This window comes from Elephantulus edwardii, unplaced genomic scaffold (assembly GCF_000299155.1).
Source record: "Elephantulus edwardii isolate Elephantulus edwardi_28Jun2011 unplaced genomic scaffold, EleEdw1.0 scaffold00199, whole genome shotgun sequence".
NCBI classification, from domain to species: Eukaryota; Metazoa; Chordata; class Mammalia; order Macroscelidea; family Macroscelididae; genus Elephantulus; species Elephantulus edwardii.
Window position 1 is genome coordinate 2,036,630 of NW_006399949.1, and position 21,607 is coordinate 2,058,236.

At 38.9% G+C, this 21,607-nt stretch overlaps 1 protein-coding gene across 1 annotated transcript in view; it reads right to left on the bottom strand.

Moving 5' to 3' along the window:
* Positions 1 to 21,607, bottom strand: part of IL1RAP (interleukin 1 receptor accessory protein) — a 92,568-nt gene that overhangs the window by 13,901 nt on the left and 57,060 nt on the right. Inside the window, exons 8-9 of the mRNA XM_006897073.1 lie at positions 4,918 to 5,067; positions 2,999 to 3,142 (exon numbers count right to left, since the gene is read on the bottom strand). Coding sequence (XP_006897135.1) covers positions 2,999 to 3,142; positions 4,918 to 5,067 — 294 coding nt within the window. The remainder of the gene's footprint in view (positions 1 to 2,998; positions 3,143 to 4,917; positions 5,068 to 21,607) is intronic.

Sequence of the window (21,607 nt, forward strand, 5' to 3'; positions counted from 1 at the left end):
AAAAGAATTCCAGAGCAATAGAATAAAAAAATAGTGAATTTCTAGGCTATCAGAATTTAAAAACTAGGACACTAGGAATAGAAAGTTTATATTAAAATAGATTTTTCAAATGTTGTAGCATTTTTGCCTCCCAGCCCAATTAGCCATTGAGCCCTTTACCCTGAAAGTTATCCAAGCAACAACAAGCCAGTATCTCTGGACATTCAAAAAAGATATATTGTATGCTGTTGCTGTTGTGTACTGGAGAATCAACCAAGAGCTGACCCTCCAGCAGGTTTTCAGGGGCCTTTGATCACACAGAAGGAGACTGCTCATCCTTCTCCCGCAGAACCGCTGGTGGCATCAAAACACGTGCCTTCGGGACTGCAGCACAGTTTCTTGTCACTAGGCCATCAATAGTAACATTTTCTTTTTCAGTAATACAAGAGTTTGAACTTTCATGTGTTTTCTGTTTGTTTTGTTTTAAAACCTTCTCAACTATTACATACATCTTTGAGTAAGACTGATAGTAATGTCTTTAGAAAACAACTTAAAAAAAAGAATACAGTCAATTGAATGGCATTTTGGCTGGTAACACATTCTCACCTCAACTTTCCATCTTTTTCTTCTATGCTGGAGCCTAAATTAGTCCCTGGATCAGTATCCTATCATTACTATGAAGCCACGTGTTTCGGCAGCTGCTAGCAGATGTGTCTGCTTTCCCTAGCAGGCAAAAGTTTTCTTTGGGTTAAAAAAAAAGGAGGAGGAAAGAGAAAATGGAAATGCAGTGTAATTTTATTCTGCTGTCAAGGGCTCTGATTAGTTCATGTCACTAAATTCTTGAGACTAATCCATCTCCTTGTAACTGCTTATTGAGAACTTTATAAGCCTTTACCTGGGGTTCAGATAGGAGCCAACGTCAAGAAGCATACTTTTGGAAATCTATTTCATGGCTTGCTATCCTCTCCTAACAAGTCATTTTGCCCCTTAATCTTCACAGGAACACAGGCAGTGGGAGAAAGACTTGCAATTACAAACGTTAACAGGTGAAGCTAAGAGAAGTCAGCAATAAGTAATTGTCTCCTGCAGGCAGCACTGTTGGAGATTGGCCAGGTATAGAAAGGACCCCCAAGGCAAAGAGGCTGGAGTAAGAGCAGCAGGAAGAATGCAAGATGATATAAGAGCTAAATACGAAAAGCAAGATGCAAAAATAATTATGTAGAACTAGATTCTTAAAACAACTGTCAATCCCTTTTTGGTGAGTAATATCGACTTAATACATATTTTTACATATCTTAATAGCTACAAAATTGATTCCATAGATGAACCAATAACTTGTGGGAATTAAGTATGAAAATGGACAGAATTCATCCTTTCATTGTCTTATCAGTTCATCACTTCCTGGCAAAGTGATATTGAAACACTTATCTACTCTAGAAAACAAGTCAGAACAACTGGAAAGAGAAAATAAATGCTCTTGTAAATTCAAAATGAGAACAATTTAAATTGATTCTGTACCTCTATTATCCATGTAATTAAAAAAGGTAAATATTGTTAAAATTATTTATGTAAATGAGGCATGTTGTTGTTCTATACTATCAAGTTGGAACCAGCTTATAGCTGACCCTTCAGTGGGTTTTCAGAGGCAGTACATTGCACAGGAAAAATTGCTTATCTTTCTCCCAAGAAGCGGCTGTGGATCTGAAACTTGTGTCTCTGAGTTGGCAGCACAATTTCTTACCCATTAGACCACCAAAGTACCTCAGATAAAGTATAACAGGACGAATATTGGGTTAGCACAAGATTAGAGATAGGACATGTATGCGAACAGTACAAATTATAGCAGAGTTTACAAATACCATTTCATGTATTTACTAATATGGATACAAATGAATCATTGCTTTGTATATTACTAAGTAATATACAAAAGGAAAAGGAGAGATTTTTATCATAAAACCTGAACTATTCAGGTGCTTTGATTTTGTTTTTATTAACTATTAAGTAGTATGTTGTTACTGTGTATAGTAATATTAACTAATACAACTAGCATCTTGGTCTTTGCAAGATTTTAATCTATTTCCAACATGTAAGGAAGAAACAGATGCAAGGAATAGGGAAAACTGAGCAAATTAATTGACAGAAAATAAAGAGGAGGACAGAAAATGGGCAAAGGCCAAAGAGAAATAGTGTAATTATTATCAGGGAGCAACATAAGGAAAGGCTCTATGCATTCTCTTTTATAATTCAGTCTCAGTAATTCTCAGTGTTAATGGAAATGTTTTCTTTTATCTAGGTCACATATTAGAGTAATACATAATATCAATGTTAACCACTTGATCTGGAAAAAACTCTAGGCAAGTCAGTACAGATCAACCTAAATTTTTAAACTCTTAAGGTGAGAAAATGAGCCCTTAAAGATGTGGCATTTCATGGAACTCAGGTCTAGTTGGTAAGCTCCTCCAGTGTGATTTACAGCCTCCGACAATCTGCTGGTGTGTCAACTCTAAGTCAATTCAGACTTGACAGCAATGAGTTTTAAGATTCCCGTCTAGAGGAGTCCTGGCAGCACAAGTGATTAACTGTTTGTTTGCTATCTATCCTACAGGTCAGCTATTCAAACTTACCAGGTGTTCCATGGAAACAGGTAAGGCAATCTGCTTCCATAAAGCTTTATAAATCTAGCAACATTATAGGCAGTTCCAATATGTCCTATCAGATCATCGTGAGTTGTAACTGATGTAATTACAGCAAGTTTAGGGCTCCATTGTACATGCAGACTTTTCTGACACTAAGTTCTTAAAACGTATGGAGGCAAATATTTTAATACCATAAACTATTCTAGGATAGTCTACATTTTAATGTATTTGATACCTGGAAAAGTCTTTATTGCATCAATGAATGGAACATTTAAAACCAATGATGCCAATACAGAGCTTCGCTGACTCTCATATATGAAGCAAAGTTCATGTTACTGTTATCTTTCAGGGTAGTACAATGGGTTCTCATCTGAAATACCTACTTCCCCCAGGAAGACTGTCTCGGTCAAAGATGCACAACTTGTATCCAAATTCATTCTCCAAAACTCCACGGAGAGTCAGTAATACAAATTCTTCTTCTTCAGCATTCCTTGCATAAGATACATAAACATCATACTCTTTCCCATCTAGCAAAAAAACACAGATTGAACATAAATTAGAAAGTTTCTTAATAGTAAAACATTTTCCTCCTTAAATCAAATTTCTACATATTGGCCATTTATTTATATCTATCTATCTATCTATCTATCTATCTATCTATCTATCTATCTATCATCTATCTATCATCTATCTATCTATCTATCTATCTATCTATCTATCTATCTATCTATCTATCTATCATCTATCTATCTATCTATCTATCTATCATCTATCTCTATATCTGGAACTCTGTGAACTGATAAGTGTCAATAGTAGTAGAGGGGCTTCAGACCTTTTGTTCACAATGTCACTATGAGTCGTGCTTGACTCAAAGGCAATCAACAAAAACTATATATTCTGTTTGTGACAGATCTTCAGGCAAAATGTCTATCTTGAAGTGTAACTACAAATTTTGCTTCACCTGTCTTCTACTTTCATCTCACTGATTTCCATTTTCTTGGTAGAGACACAGTGAGGTTTGGCTCATTCAACTGTGAATGAACAGAACCTGGGTGCAAACAGTTGTTCAATTAGGTTCTGGCATTGAATATCATGTAAAAAATACGTAGGCCCTGTTCCAGAACGTTACTCACTAGAATATCAGAATTATAAATTGAGTAAAAGTTTTTGAAGTGAAACAATTTCAAAAGAATCACAAAAAATTTCTTTTATTAACTCAGTCTGTTCCCAGGTTGCTTGATTATAAAAATTAACTCTGATGAAAAAACTCCAAATCTTTCTCTCTCCCCAAAACTTTCTGAATTAGAATGCATGGGAGACAGACCCCAAAACACCTATGTTTAAACTTGTCATGCTCATTTGCACGTACATTTACACAAAGCAATGCGAATCACTTGGGAGTATTTGTTGGAACGTCCATTCTGACCCAGAAAGGATTTGGGTTCCAATTCTCCTAAACAACTTCCTGGTGAAGCGGAAGTTACTAGTTCGTGAATCACCCTTGAGCAATAGGAATCTGGACCCCTGCAGTCCAATACAGGAGGCACTGTGTAGTGATTGAGATTTGGGAATATAGCTGGTCTGAATCTACATAATCTGTGAAAGTAAATTACACAACTAGACTGAAGATTTTTCGTACTAAAACAAAAATAAAACCCGAAGTAAAAATGAAGCCCTAACTTTTAATATTGTTTATGCACATGCTGAGGTGATATTTTAATATATTCAATAAGATATGGTGTTTTATGTGCCATTGAGTCGTTTGCGACTCATAGCGACCCTATGTACAACAGCCCCAAACCCTGCTCTATCCTGTGCCAATCGCATTGCCTCTGACACACCCATCCCAACTAACCCAGTCACTGAATCAATCCATCTCATAGAGGGTCTTCCCCTCCTGCGCTGTCCCTCTACTCTACCCACATGATATCTCTCTCCAAAGACCTGTCTCTCCTTGCAACATGTCCAAAGTATGTCAGACGAAGCCCCAGAATCCTTGCCTCCAAGGAGCAGCCTGGTTTAACCCTCTCTAGGATGTATTAAAATTATTTTCACCTAATACAGTTATGAAAAAAGTATAAACTGCATAGATGGTTTGGCATTATGTTTCTAGTTGAACAATGGTACTATGGACTAATCTATTTCCTGAACCAAGGAAGTAGGATACTTACTATACACTGGAAAGACTGTCAATTTTAAGAGCTGAAAAAATATCTTCCAGTTAATCCAACTTGTATCAAGAAAACCTATGTCCTAAAGTAAAAAATAACTGAGTCTACCTACATCCAATGCTGTAACTTACCTAAAATAGTTTCATCTGTTCCAAAATGAGCCCTGTAAAACAGGACCATCTCCAGCCAGTAAACATGGTAGACAACAATAAGAATCACCACCAGCAGGACTGTGACTCCAAAACCACAGGCCAGTTCAACAGTGTACCTTGGTGTTACAACTGCAGTGAAAAACAACAACAAAAGCCAGCATTAATTTCTATTCATTGATCACAGAGTTCCATAGTCCTGGACCTACCTGGATAAGCCAAACATGTGAGAGTATTTGCAGCTGACTTATCCCTGTGAACAATCAAAGAGGGCTGAATTTAAGCACTGTTTTATTATTGTTGTTGTTGTTACGTGCTGTCAAGTTATTTGTGACTCATAATGACCCTATGTACAACAGCTCTAAACTCTGCTCTGTCCTGTGCCGATCTAATTGTCTCCAACACACTCATCCCTATTGCCTCAGTCACGGAATCAATCCACCTCCCAGAAGGCCTTCCCCTCCTGCGCTGTCCCTCTGCCCTCCCAAGCATGATGTCCTTCTCCAAGGACCGGTCTCTCCTTACAACATGTCCAAAGTATGTTAGACGAAGCCTCAGAATCCTTGCATCCAAGGAGCTGCCCTGTTTAACCCTCTCCAGGATGAATCTGTTTGTTCTCCTGGCAGTCCATGGTACCTTCAATACTCTTCTCCAGCACCACAGCTCAAAGGCATCAATTCTCCTTCTGTCGTCCCTGGTCATTGTCCAACTCTCTATTGTTACTATTACTGTTATTATTAATTATATGTATATTTATCTTCTTATATTTAGCAACTTAAGTCTAACTGGCATAAGGAATTTTAACTATTATTAGATCGATGTGAATAGACTGATGAAAAAGAATTTGAAGGATAGGAAAGATTTAAACGTTCCTTGAAGTCACTATTTAATGAGTGACTAATTTTAAAAATGTTTTTGAAAAGTGTCTTTCAGCCTCTGCTCGCCTCGTGTGAGAAGTCACCGCTACTAGTGATTGTAGCAGCTGAACTGAGCACACTTTTTAATCTGTTTCTATTAGATACGGTTTTATTTTCCAGTGCCATATGGAAGATGTTGAATTCTCCTTCCTTTAATATTTAAAAAAGGATGTAAAAATATTATCTTTTGGCAGAAACAGAGGACATTTACAAATGCTGAGTCTGTGTAGTTTTACAATTATCCCCTAGTGCATAATCCTAGGATCCACATTCTACATGATAACTATGTTTCAGATTATAAAAACTTCAATACTTGGTATTTTTGTGGTCCTTTTTTTGAAGGGGGAGGTAATTATAAAAAGTAGAACCATATGATTATTACCAAAAGTCTACATATTAGCTCATTAGTTCTGGAATGAAAGCTTATAAAAACCAAATTATCAACCTGTTTCCTAGCCTCATGTGTTCATTCTTTTCTCAAAAATACCAGAAGATTAAACCATGCTTTTGCTCATTCTGTACCTTCTGGCTGGAATGGTCCTCTTCCCTTCTTTGGAGACTTAGTTCTCAAGTTTACTCCTCAAACTCATAATTTTGGATGTTTCTTTACATAAGGTCTGTTGTTGTTGTTAAGTGCCGTCGAGTCACAGGCGACTCATAGCAACCCTATGAAGGAGAGTTCTCAACGCTTGGGTGCCTTTTATCCTCTCTCCAGGTTCATAGGGTTTCTGGAGGGAGGCTATTTTGGAATCCCGATGTCTCTGTTTATAATTGAATTATATTGTTGTTATCTGCCGTAGAGTTGCTGGCGAATCACAGCGACCTTATGTACAACAGCCCTAAACCCTTCTCTATCCTGTGCGGATTTTATTGTCTCTGAAACACCCATCCCTATTACCCCAGTGACTGAATCAATTCATCTCATTGAGAGTCTTCCACTCCTGCACTGTCCCCCCACCCTCCCAAGCATGACATCCCTCTCCAAGGACTGGTCCCTCATTGCAACATGTCCAAAGTATGCAGATGAAGCTTCAGAATCCTTGCCTCTAAGGAGCAGCCTAGCTTCAAGCTCTCCAGGACGAACTTGTTTGTTTTCATAGCAGTCCATGGTATATTCAACATTCTTCTCCAGCACCACAGCTCAAAGGCATCAATTCTCCTTGTATCAAGCCTAGTCATTGTCCAGCTGTCTGATGCACATATATAATTACAGAATTCTGATTGTATTGTAATTTACCTATACTCTTTTTCACCCACTAAATTATGCAGGGGGCTTAGTGCTAAGAAGCTGTGCTGCAATCCTGAAGGATGAAGTTTGTATCCACCGGCTGCTCTGCAGGAGATGAATGAGCAATCTCACCTTGATAAACTTGTGGGAAGGTCAACTGGTTCCAAATGCATGGTTCACAACAACGACAACACCAAGGAAACCAAGTCACCTAGAGAGCTCTGGTGACAGAGTGGTAAGGAGTTAATGCTGCCACTGCAAAGACATGTGGTACAAATGCACCAAGTGCTCCGTGGGGAAAAAGACTGGCAATATCTGCCTGTGCAATCCACTGCCTCTAAAAACCCACTGGAGGGTCAGTTATGAGTCGGTTCCAAGTTGACAGCACATACCAACAGCAAGAGAGCTCTTGTAGAATAGACCGTAGACAGTTCAGCTGCTAAGCTCTCCAGTGGTTTGAATCCACTAGTGGCTCCAAGGGTGATATTCTCCCTTGCAATTAACTTTATGGCTCAGAAACCAAATGGTGTGGCAGCTATAGGCAGTTTCAACTCAACTGCCAAGGAATGAATGAGCCAGTTAGTGAGTGAAATGAAAACTATACCTTTTTCTCAACTATTCTAACTCTGAAATATCTAGTTTATCAATTGAGCATTTACAATGTAGCATTTCATGCTTTGACAAACTGAACAGCTTCATTTGTTTTCTACTTTTACTAGGATGTGATAATGATTCTTAAAAAGGTTGGATAAGGCATGTTGTTGTTATGTGCCACTGAGTTGCCGGCAACTCCTAGCAACCCTATGTACAATAGGCCTAAAACCCTGCTCTATTCTGTGCCAATTTTATTGTCTCTGATGCACCTACCTCCATTACCCCAAACACTGAATCAATCTACCTCATTTAGGGTCTTCCTCTCTTGTACTGTCCTTCTACCCTCCCAAGCATGACATCCCTCTCCAAACTGGTCACACTTTGCAACATGCACAAAGTATGTCAGGTGAAGCTTCAGAATCCTTGACTCCAAGGAGAGCCTGGCTTCACCCTCTCTAGGACAAACTTGTTTGTTCTCCTAGCAGTCCATGGTATATTCAACTCTCTTCTCTGATACCACAACTCAAAGGCATCAATTTTCCTTCTATCATCTTTAGTCATCGTTCAGCTTTTCGATGCATCGCAAGTAACTGCAAAGTTTATAGCCTGGGTCAGGCACACCTTAGTCTCCAGGATGATATTGTTGCTCTTCAAGGTCTTCTTTGACAAGGTCTCTGACAGCAGACTTTTCCAATGCAATCCATCTTTTGATTTCCTGGCTGCTGGTACCAAGGGTGTTGACTGTGGAGCCAAACAACTTAAAGCTGTTTACAATCTCAATCTCTTCACCATCCATCATGATGCTGCCAATTGGCCCAGTGATAAGAATTTTTGTTTTCTTGATGTTGAGCTATATGTAAGGCTGCAGTCTTTGACCTTCTGCAGCAAGTGCTTCAGATGTTCCTCAGTTTCAGTATGCAGGGTTGTGCTATCTGCATAACCCAGATGGTTGAGTTGACCTTCAATCTGATGTCAGATTTCTCCCCATAGAGGCCAGCCCCCCAGATAATCTGTTCTGTATACAGGCTGAAAAGGTATGGAGACAAGACACATCCCTGGTTTACGCCCTTCCCAGTTTTGAACCATGCAGTGTTTCCTGACTATGTTCTGATGACTGCCTCCTGGTCCAAGTATAGGTTTCACATTAGCATGATCAAGTGTTCTGGGATTCCCATTCTTCTCAGAAGTCAGCCACAGTTTGTTACGATCCACACAGTCAAATGCCTTTGCATAGTCAATTAAACACATATAGACATTCCTCTGGTACTCTCTGCTTTCAGCCAAGACCCATCTGACATTAAGCTATAATATCCCTACTCTCATGGCCTCTTCTAAATCCAGCCTTCACATCAGGCAGTTCTTTGTTGATGTGCTGTACCAGTTGTTTTTGGATAATCTTCGGCAGAATCTTGTTTGCACGTACTATTTAACTGAATTGAAAGCAGGGGTAGCCTAAATTATTTATCTGCTGACTTGATAATTACTTACTGAACATGTACTGTTCATTGGCTGAAGCTTTTAGGGATACTGTCTTATAAAAATAGAAAGTGGCATTGCTTTCCTGGATCTAACGCTACTTCAAAGCAGAATGAGTAAATAAAGAAGTCTGATAATCCTAGATAGTAATCATTGCTGGAAAACAAACAAACCAGTTTAATGTTACAGGGGTATAGGGCTGAGAAAAGGGAGGTGCACTAGCTGGGGTGCTATGGGTAGCTTCCTTTGGGTCTCTGGGAGCCTGCAGGTGTTAACTGTAGAGCCAGGACCAGAAGCGAGGAGGGAGCTCTTTTCTCAGGGAAAATTTCTAAGGGAGGGAGAGAAGCTCCTAATATTGCAGATAACACCTATAATGATAGGAGCTGAGAGCAGCTGCAATTCTGCAAGGTATACTTCTTATCACACTGAGCAGAAAAAGGTTCCCCTACATGGAAAATGAAGGATATGCCTGGATGTATGATCCCCTCCCCCTCTCAAGAAGGGTAACAGGAACTTCTCTCCTAAGGCTGTAAAAAGACTGAACCTCAAAAGGTTTCCACTGTATACTGAAACCCACCTATATGTTTTCCTTTGTCTGCATCCTTATGATAAAACCCTGAACGAAACAGGTCAGAAAACCCAGCCCTTTTGGATTTGAATCTGGCTTGCTGGCTTTCCTCTCACTAAAGAAGCAATCCTGGTGACTTAACGCTGATGTGTCACCCCTGGGTCTCATCTTGCAACAGAAGAACTGCCTTCAAAGCTGGCTGGGCTATTAAGACTGGACTCCCTAACTCCAAAGTCCAGGCACCTTTGTACAACATTACCAATAAGTTCAACTATTGATCTTACATTATTGTTGTTTTGTGTGGACGAGGAGATTCCCACTGATAATAACCACATATACATGAAAAATTCCTTTTAAAATCAGTATCTCTCTTAAGGGGAAAATGTAAAGCAGCCTGGAGCTAAGCCCAAAGTTCTTTAATTAAAGAATAAACTGCAGAGTTTTAAGTTTATTATCTTAAACCCTGGATATTAATCTAGCCACATGTATAGCCTAAACTCGGCAGTGCAGAATTTTATCAGGCACTATTGTGTTTTTTCCATGAATAATGGTGTTTTAGACTAGGAAAGCTTCATCATAAAATGTCAGAAGCTGTGTTAGTGCAGTTGTTGAGAATTTACTAAGATCAGTTTGGGTACTTGGCATGGAAATTGCTCTGTTATTGTTTTCCTGAGTACATGTTATGTTAAGAGTACACTGGGGTAATTTCCATCGTTACATTATTTGATCAATTATTTTGTATCCTTCTGGGTAGACAGTATATAATGAAGGAGAGGGGGAATCAGTGACTGTACTTACATGAAATGGATTTTTTCCCTTTTCTTTAAAAAAATATTGTTTGGGTACAAGCTCATGGAGCTATTTTGTTTCCTATTCAATATTTTACACTCATTTTTGTTTCATGACATCGATAGCAATTCTCTCAATCTAACAACATTAGACTCACTCTCTGTTCTTTGTTTCTAATAGTGTCCCTCTTCCTTCTTTCTGAACTTTGTTTTTGGACAAATGTTACACTTTTGGTCTCGTATGGCTGATGGTTTAGAGGAAAAAATTCCCTCTTGGTGTGTTTGTTCACTTTACAAGCTTACCATTGTGTGATTCCATGGGTAGGGGCTGAGGGTGCTTCATGGATGCCTAAAGGACATAAAATTGGGAGGTCTACTGGTCTCTATCAAAAAGGGAGCTCTGATAGCTAAGTGGTACAGAATTACACTTCTAATGCAAAGGTGTACAGTTTGAATTCACCAGTTTCTCCATGGGAAAAAGTTGGGCACTCTCCTCCTATGTGATGCACCATCTCTGAAAACCCATTGGAGAGTCAGCTATGAGTCGGCTCCATATCAGCGTATATAACAATAACAACAGTATTAGAAGATCAGTCTGGTCTTTCTGATTTTCAACTTCTCTCTACCCTGAGGACCACGTTCTTCTATTCCAAGGATTATCTCTTTTGATTGCAATCAGAAATACTGCAAGTGGTAACTGGGTCCTGTTTAGTCCTTGCCTCAAGCTTGTGGAGACTGTGACTTACATGGTCTCTTGAGCCTTTAGACTACTTTTTTGAGTCTTTGATTTTCTTTTCACTTGTCTTTGCTCCAAATAAGGAGAGAATAGTACTGTATCTTAGAAGGTCACTCATAAATCCTTAAGATCTCAGCCAAAGTAGAATGAAGAGTATAATCTCTGTGGATTTTGCCAATTGACCTAGATGTCCCCCTAGGACTACGGTTTCAAGTTCCAAACCCAGTGCCTCAAGCTCTCATGGGTTTTAAAAAATGGCCAAGAGGTTTCACAGCTTCTGTACATACATAAACCTATTTGTAGTACACATCTGCCATATGTTGCTATGTGCTGTCAGTCTACAAGTGACTCATAGCTGATCCTCCGGATTTACAGTGGCTGTAAATCACACAGAAGACTGCCCATCATTCTCCCACGATGGTATATCTATTTTGGGTGCACTCTCCTAAATAATCCTACACCTGATCAGCCTGAAAATCCACCTGTGTAGCCACTTGTACTTTGTTGTGTTGTTATGTGCCGTCGAGGTGCCCATGACTCACAGCAGCCCTACATGTACTTTAGCTCTGAAATCTGCCCTAACCTGAGCCCGTCTCATCATCTCTGACAGCCCTAATCCCGTTTCTCAAGTCACTGACTCAATCCATCTCATCTTGTACATCTCATACTTGTACTTTGTTATTACAGTCATAGAGCTCTGATGGCTCAGCAGTAAGGAATTGCCCTACCGTTGCAAAAGTACATGGCGTGAATCCAAAGTCAGGTAACTTCTTCCTGTGTGATCTATTGTCTCTGAAAACCCTCTAGAGGGTGGTCTGGTTCTGATTTGAAGATACACTCCAACAGTAACTCTTAGCCTTTACTCCTGTGCACGGACTATCGTTTTCCTTTGCGTTGGTCATGTTACAAGGATCTCAACCTCATTGTAAAATATCATTCCCTTCAAGTCAACACATGCATGCAATCAGTTGATTCTGCCCCCCCTTCCTTTCAGTCAACAAATGTTTCTCTGTGTAAACCTTTTCTTGGTGTTTTTAGCGTTCTCATAAAATATCCGTTCTTTTATGACTAACTAGTTTATTTTAATGTTACCAGATTGAACCATGTTGCGAAATGTGAACAAATTAATCATTATTCTTTAATGTTGTATGGTATTCCACTGCCTGTTCTATATTCCACAGTTTCTTTATCCATCCATTCATTCATTGATGGGCATGTAGTTTGTTCCACTCTTCTGGCTCTTGTGAATAATGCTGCAATGAACCTGAGCATGCATATCCCTACTCACTTCACAAATCCTCTAGTTCTATCAAATAGTGAAATGCCTGGATCATATACTAGTTCTATCTCTAACCTTTTAAAGATGTGCCAAACCATTTTCCACAATGGTTGTTCCATTTTATAATCTCAGCAGTAGTGTAAAAAGTATTTCAGTCTTAGTGAGAGATCATGCTTAATGACCAGAAGACCCAGTATATACTCAGTATATATATTCCTCTGACATATTCATTTTACAATGGACAATTTTTTTTCTCCGATTAATTTTTAAAATTTTGTTTTGTGTCACTCACTCAAGTGTTTCTTATTAGAAGACTGTATTTTGCAACAATGTCTTGGTTATATAAAGAAATGCCAAATGCTACTTAATTAATTGGACCTATAAGGAAAATAATCCACAAATCTGATTTTTCAGGTAGCTGGAGTCATAGGCAGGATGATCTCTGAAAGATCTGTATAAACAGAATTGGCTTGCAGGGAAAGTATGACCCTGAACCTAAAAAAAGGTACCTTCTGTCCAAACTGTAATCGCCTGCATTTTGCAACCTTAGATCAAAGGTGACATGTATTTTTCCAATCAAGGAGTTATGCAATTTGACAATACAGAACTCCTAAACTGCTTCTTTCCCTGACCTCATTGATAATCTTGATTTGGGATTTAGACGAATGCAGCCACTTGCTGTGCTTCAATTTTCAAAATCTTTCCATCCCATTTGCAGTTCTACAGTAATAATGTGGTTGAACCAGGTCAATGACACAGTTTCAAGCTTCCCACCCCTCTCCCCCATTTTTTAATATGTGCTTCATAATATAGTTCCCCCTTGGAAATATAAATTATTCCCTTCAGTTTCATTATTATATGTGGGCAAGTGGGTCTTGCTATCTTCTGTGTTAGCAGCCATGTGCCCAGTGCTAGAACTTACAAGTCTTCTGTCATAGAGCCTGTGACTATTCTCTGCTAAACTTTTGAGACTCCTTATGAAATCTTACCTCTATAGTAATGACTATTATTATTATTAAAATTGAGGCAAAATGAACACTTTATTTAAAAAGTTGTAAACCAGAAACTTTTGATGAAACTAATTTGTTTGGCTGCTGTCATAGTGTTTTAAAACTTTGTGCCATCTGGATTTCAGCTTCAGACTTTAGAACACTAATTGATAGCAAATTATGTAAACTTCTCTCTACAATATTGAAGAAATAGAGTGCACAAAGAGACTTGAATAAGGATATTCATGGTAGTTTTATTCAGAATAGGCAAAATCCATAAACAATCTAGATGCCCACTAGTAGGAGAATGAACAAACAAAAGGTGGTATGTTATCACAATAGTTCATGACTGGAACAGTTCAATGGCAGAGGACTACCAGAATTCATTACAAGCTGGTTTAGAAGAGGTCATGGCACTAGAGACATTATTGCCAGTGTCAAATGGATCTTGGCAAAAAGCAAAGAGTATCAGAAAAATGTCTGCCTGTGTTTCATTGACTATGCAAAAGCATATGACTGTGTGGACCACAACAAATTGTGGCTAACCTTGAGGAAAATGGGAATCCCAGAAGACTTAAATGTGTTTATGGAAAACCTATACTTAGACTAAGAAGCAGTATTCATAACAGAGCAAGGAAACACTGCATGGTTCAAAATCAGGAAAGGAGGGTGTCAGGGATGCATCCTGTCCCCTTACCTTTTCAATCTGTACACTGAACAGATAATTTGGGAAGCAGGGCTTTATGAGGAATAGTGTAGCACCAAGATTGGAGGAAGACTCATCAAAAACCTACGATATACAGATGACACAAGCTTGCTTGCTGAAACTGAAGAAGACTTGATGTGCTTGCTGCAGAAATTCAAAGACTGTAGTCTTCAATATGGATTGAAGCTCAACCTCAAGAAGACAAAAATTCTCACCAGTGGACCAATTAGTAGCATCATGATAAGTGGAGAAGAGATTGAGGTTCTTAACAATGAATTTTCTTGGATTCACAATCAACATCAGCAGTCAGAAAATCAAAAGATGAACTGCAGTGGGAAAATCTGCTGTCATGGACCTCTCCAGAGTGCTGAAAAACAATTATGTATATCTAGAGACAAAGGCACTTCTAATCCAGGCTGTAGTCTTCTTGATTGTTTGTTATGATTCACAATGACTACAGATGACAGAAGAATAGATGCCTTCAAGTTGTGGTGGTGGAGAAGAGTCTTGAACATACCATGAACTGCCAAGAAAACAAATTGGTCTGTCTTGGAGAGGGTGAAACCAAGTCTCTCCTTGGAGGCTAGGATTTTGAAGTCTGTCTCAGCTAGGATTTTGAAGTCTGTCTCAAATACTTTGGGCATGTAGCCAGGAGAGATAAGTCTTCGGAAAAGGACAACATGCTCAGAAGGGTAGAAGGACAGCGCAGGAGAGGAAGACCCTGGTTGAGAAGAATTGATACAATATCTGGGGCAATGAGGATTGGTGTGTCGGAATTAGTGAGACTGGCCGAGGACAGGGAAGGGTTCAGGGCTGCTGTATATAGGGTCACTGTTTATAGGAAGCAACTCAATGGCAAAAAACAACAAAAGCATACTATATTGGTTGGTTTTTATTTATTAAAAAAATAATTAGAGTCAACAAGACTCTGGGGAAGGCCTTTGTATTTAAAAGTTGATTGTTACTGTATTTTGGAGGAACATTCTTCTAAGTGGTACAGCACTCTTCTGTCATTATGCTGTACTGAGGAAACCTGGGGTTGCTGTGATGATGAGCCGTATGCCATTGGGGTGTCAAATGCCATAATGGTTACCCATGGTGGACATTGTTTGATGGAGCTCCCAGTTTAAGACTGGTTTGGAAGCACGAGTGGCATCCACTTCCTAAACAGCATGCTTCTGGAAACTCTCTGAACTTTGAAAAATGGCAACAATTGTAGAAAGGCTTCAGGCCTTTTGTTCAATGGGTCACTATGAGTCATACTCAACTCGATGGCAATCAACAACAACAACAACAGCATATATAAAGGAAAGAAGGTAATAGCTTGGAGTCAGAACCAATCCATAGCTGACGCTCTGGTGGGTTAATGGCATGGGAGGAGACTTCCCATCCTTCAGTATTGCAACTTGAGGTTTGAATTTATTGCTTAGTACTTTTAGTCTTTAACAGAATAGTAAACCTGCTCCTTTTTCTATTGTTTTGAGCTTTGGTATACAATTTTCTTGTACGTATGTGTGTGCTTGTGTGATAAGAATTTATGCTGCAATCCCGAAGGCACATGAATTTAATCCACTAGCTGCTCTGCAGAAGAATGGGCAATCTCTTCTTGTGTGATTAATGCCTCTGAAAACTGCTGGAGGGTCAGCTATGAGTTGGTTCTGATTTCATGTCACCCACCAACAGCATCATCACAGTAGCCCAGAGGTAAGGAACTGTGTTGTCAACCCGAAGGCTTGTGGATCAAAAACCATCAGGTACTCCATGGGAGAAAGAAGAACAATTTCATTGCATGGGATTAACTCCCTCTGAAAACCAATGGAAGGGTCAGCTGTTAGTTGGTCTCAACTTGATAATACAAAACAACAACACATGCAAGAAAAGAAAGAAATAGCTCATATACACCAACCTAAATGAATGTAAATCAATATCTATAATATGTGCCAAAAACAAGAATGAAGAAGGATTAATGGACCTGAGGCAGTGAGTGGTATGAGCAGTAGTAGAGATGCGGAGGAGAGAGCCAGAAACCAGCATGTGATAGAGGTAAAGTGGGTATCACAGCCCATGGAGTCAACACCACAAGGCACAGTATATAGCCACAAAGATGAAGGTCAGAAGGAAGTCTACCCTGAGAAGAACCTGCACTGATTAAAGAATAGTGTCCTGACTGAAGAACCGTATCATGAGTGTTTTAGATCTAAATTATAACCAATTACTTCTTTAATAAGCACCATAATCTTGAGTACTATCTGGGAGACCACTGTGATCCTTGCAATAAATTATCAAACCTAGTAGTTAATGGCTTAATGGCAAGAAACTGTGCTGTGATTCCAAAGGCAGAAGATTCTGAATCTACCAGCTGCTCTGTAGCAGAAGGACAGGCAATCTCCTCCTGTGCAATTTACTGCCTTGGAAAACCCTCTGGAGCATCAGCTATGCATCTGTTCTGACTTGATAGCATACAACAACAGCAACAGTAGTAAAGTAAAGAGAACCATGGCATAGTAACCATAATAACCGTTGTTATTATAATTGAGGAAAGATACGAGAGCAAGAGGATATATCTGACCTCATTTGAATTGGTTTTATGCTACTGATGTTCCTAAATAGGGGATTTGTCTCCCTTTTGGAGTCAGAAGTCAGACTTGCTGCCCCGGTGGCAGCCATACCGTTTGTACATCATCCTTCAAGGCTTAAAATGAAGTCAGCCTCATGATTCAACCTTTCTCCCCACCCCCATGACTCAACTTTTAACCCAAACAAAGGACAGGCCAATAAAGTGATCAGTAACAACAGGAAGAAACACATGCCTCGGAAAAATCTACAAGACTGGATGAACAGAACAGAATATGCCCAGGGATCAAGCTTAGAAAGCAAAAGGGAACAAGAAAGAAGGGTGAGTAGAAATGAGAAAAATGGAGAAAATAGGAAATTCTAATAAAATGTGGGGAATATAATCAATGTAAAAAACATGAATGAACTATTGAATTAAAAAAAAATCCATTTCCCCAGTAAACTCTTAACTCACATTACAATTAAAATGTTAATAAAATAAAACAGGAATATGTGCTGAATGACAAAACAACAACAACAACAACAACAACAACAAACAAACCCAAAATATAAAAACAATCAGCAAATTGCATGCCAGAGTACATTCTACATGAAGCAAAATATCTAAAATTCTAGAAAAGGAAAAAGAACATGCAGTGAAAAGGAAAATCAGAATGCGAGTCAGTTTGAGGGGCTGGTGGTGACAAGAATTGGGCTACTCTATGTATGATGGCAATATTTCTATATCTAAGACTGAGTGACAAAAATATATGCATTGCTTGAAATTATGTTATTCTGTCATTTTATGCAAATTTTATCTAAGAGTGTTGAAATTACCAATGATTGTGGAAAAAGATGGCCAATTTCCCAAGTGATTGACAGCCTCTGAAAACCCACTGGAGGGTGAGGTCTGAGATGATTCTGACTTGATGGCACATACCACCAGCACCACAACCAAGAGTCAATAGATTGAGAGCATTATGCTGCATGAACTGAGTCCCATGAGGACAAATACTGCATAAGACCATTATTGTAGAAATAGAAAGATAACTAATAAAATGTGTATGAGGATCCAAGGAGGGGAGGGGATTAGCAGAGGGGTGAGCATGAGCAGGGGCAAAATGATAGGGTTGCACAATTTGGTGTGTGGAGGGGTAAGGGTGAGTAAAGAAAATGAGAACAATCCACTGGGGATCTGGAAAGATGGGGCAAGGGTGGGCATATTTCAATGGTGACTAATTTTATAAAATATAATGAATGGGAATGATTGTATGAAACACAATGTAAATGAAGGGTAGCATGAAATTCAGAAAATGAGAACTGAAACACAGAGACTTGTACACCAATATTCACCACTGCAAGAACATGGAAACATCCCAGATGTCCAACCACAAACAAATGGACTGAGAAATTACGGTACATTTACACAATGAAATACTATGTAGCATGCAGGAGCAATGATTTTGTAAATTATTACCTAGTTTGGGAGGGACTGGAGAGTATTATGCTGAGTGAACTAACTCAGTCCCACAATGGCAAATATTGCATAAAACCATTATTGTAAAAGGAGTATAAGGATTCAAGGTGGGAGGGCAAGCGGAAGCAGAGGGATGAGGATGTGCAGGAGGAGGGAGGGGTTAATCATGGGGTTGTACTCTTTGATGGGGGGGTGAGGGAAATTAGAAAAATATGTTCTAAAAACCAATATATTCTAATTTTGTAAGTAAACTAGTATAATAAAAGACAAAAAAAGAATAAAAAGGCATGTCTTAGAGAAAACACAGCCAGAGTGCTCCACAGAGGCAAAGATGGTAAAGCTTTGTTCAACATACTTTGAGCATGTTGCTAGAAGAGGTGATCATTGGAGAAGGACATGATATTTGGAAAAGTGATGGGATGGTGAGGGAGAGGAAGATTCTCCCCTAGATGATGGACTGACACATGACCGCAGCAATGGGATCAAGTATGGTAGAGGTTGTGAGGATGGCACAGGATAGGACAAGGTTCAGATTTCACAAGCTGTTCACAGAGCCACTGTGAGTCAATTCAATGGCATCTAACCATAATAATCAAAATAGCAAACATATGTCATGAAGGAAGTGTTTTAATAAGGTTACTTAGAGATAAGGATGGTGAAACTTTGCCTCATTTGCTTTGAGCATATTACCAAGAGCAACCAGACCTTGGAAAAAGGCAACATGCTAGGAAAGGTAACAAGTTAGCTAAAAAGAGGAAAACCCTCAATGAGATAAATGACACAGTGCCAATGGGCTTCAGCAAGATCATGAAAAAGTCACAAGATACAGCCAGGGTTAAGATCTGTTGTTTATAAGGCTACTATGAGTTGTAGGTGACTTGATGGCATTTAACAATAAGCAGATGGAGAGAAGTTCAAAAGGCAACATACAAACAATTTTAAAAACAAAAGGAACGGAGGAGACTATCTTTAAAACTGGAGTTTGGCTTCTCAGGCTTGGTAAAGTTGGGGCCCATCAGAGCTCACTTCCAAGACCTGAGGGTGGATATACTGCTCACTCATAGAAATCGCCTGGATCCACAGAACTGGGAGGAATGCAACAATGGAGAAACAGGCTGAGCTTGGATGTGGTCCTTCAGCACTACCCACTCAGCTCACATAGATGGATGAGGAGAGAAGAACTGCTGACTTGAGAAGCCAGGACATGAAGATTCATGGCTTGTTGACTTGGCCCCATGTTGAGGCTTGGGCTGAGTGAAGAGACCAATAGGTCTGGAATGCAGAGAGAAGTGTGGACTTCTGAGTTTGCAGCTGGTGCCTATTTAAAGCTAGCCACAGATGGCTGGAGACGATTTGAGCAGAACTCAACTAGATTAAGAGAAGATGATCCATGCTGTGAGCTAGACTCAATTGGTCCAACCAGATGGCTTGCTCTGGACTGGACATTGCTTGTGGATGCAGATGCTCCAATTTCCAAGTTGAGAGAGGATCCTTCAGCAAAAGGGCTATGCTTGTATCCTCGGAGTACATGTTCAGTAGGGATGGGCAAACAAAAAATGGGCTATCTAAAAGTGGGATATTAAGGCATGTGGCATGAAGCATCTGACTTACAAGCTGTCATGAGTGTAGTTATTAGTAGGACGATTGTAAAGGGGAAAACCCTCCCACAATATACAGGAAGGAAATACAACATAATTAAAAGACTGTTTAAAACAATGCATGAAACCCAATGCATATTAATAAATCTAGCTTCCTGGTTTATACGTACAACATCATATATATTGTTGTGTATCACAAAGTCAGAATTGATGCATATCTGACCCTCTGGTAGGTTTTCAAAGGCAGTTAACTGCACAGGAGGAAATTGCCCATCGTATTAATGATGAATATATTAATTAAAAACAAAAAAAAACCTCTTAAATAAAGACATCAAAAACTTAAAATATATTACAATTTCATGCAGATGAAGGCCATCTACAAACACTCTACAGTTAACACAACCCTTTATATTGAAAGTCTAAATTTTTGATCCCTGAGTTTGGGAATGCCACTCTCAAAACTTCTAATTGTTGTACTAAAGATCAAAGGCAATGAAATAGGCAATAAAAAGAAATCAAAGTTATGAAGATCTACACATTTACTGCAATCCCAATCAAAATCTCAGCAGGCTTTTATGTAGAAACTGACAAGCTTATGCTAAAATCTATGTGAAAATATATATTGGCCTAGAATAGGCAAATAAATCTTGGGTGGAAAAAAATGTTGGAAGACATATGCTACTTAATTTCATGAAGCTATGTTAATTAAGACAATGCAGTATTGGCCTAAAGACAAACAGATTAATGGGAAAAGGATAAAGAATCTAGAAATAGACCCACACTCTCAGAGTCAACTTTTGGACATGCCATCAAAATATTATAATAAAAAAGACAAATGATTGTAATGGTTTGCTTTGATTCCATCCATCTCATAATAAATTATCAATGAATCCTATAAGTATTACCCAGTGCATGAGCCTCAGGGGCATATTCCACAAGATGGTTCATATTTCAAGAAATCTTCTGTCAAACATTTTTATAAAAACAATGCCTACTATTTTCAAAACCTATATATGGTCATACTGTGACACTGATGGGTCAAATGCGTTAATGGTTGGCTACCCAATGCAGATAGAGAGTGGGGTGAAACTCCCAACGAAAACAAGCTTGGAAGGAGGAGTGGCATCCACTTCCATAACAGCTTGCCTCTGGAAACCCTATGAACATGGAGAGAGGATGAAAGGCACCCAAACGTCGAGGACTCTCCTTCATTGGGTCGCTGTGTGTCACCTGTGACTCGACGGCTCTTAAGGATACTTATTTCATTCTAAGTATCTTTGTCAAGGAACAGCTAGGAAAATCTTACAAAAATCAGAGCAGCTACTAGTTACTGAGAATGATATATTTATATGTCATTGTTTAAAAATGATATTATAAAGTAGTAGCATTATTTTTCACACGCTAAAGATGAAGATGAATATGGCATTAAGATTGGAGGAAGACTCATCAACAACTTACAAGTAATATAAACTTGCTTGCAGAAAATTAAGAATATTTGAAGCACAGCACTTCATTAAAAAACACTAAACCCCCCAAAATTATAGCCTTCAGTATGCATGCCCCTCTACAGCAAGAAAATAAAAGAAAAAAATAATACAATGGGACCAATTTACAGCCTCATAAGAGACAGAGAAAAATATTTATTAGGAATTTAATTTTGCTTGTATCCACAATAAACATTCATGGAATCAATAGTCAATAAATGAAAATAATTTATTGCATTAGTCAAATATGCCCTTAAGGACCTCTTAAAGTTCTTAAGA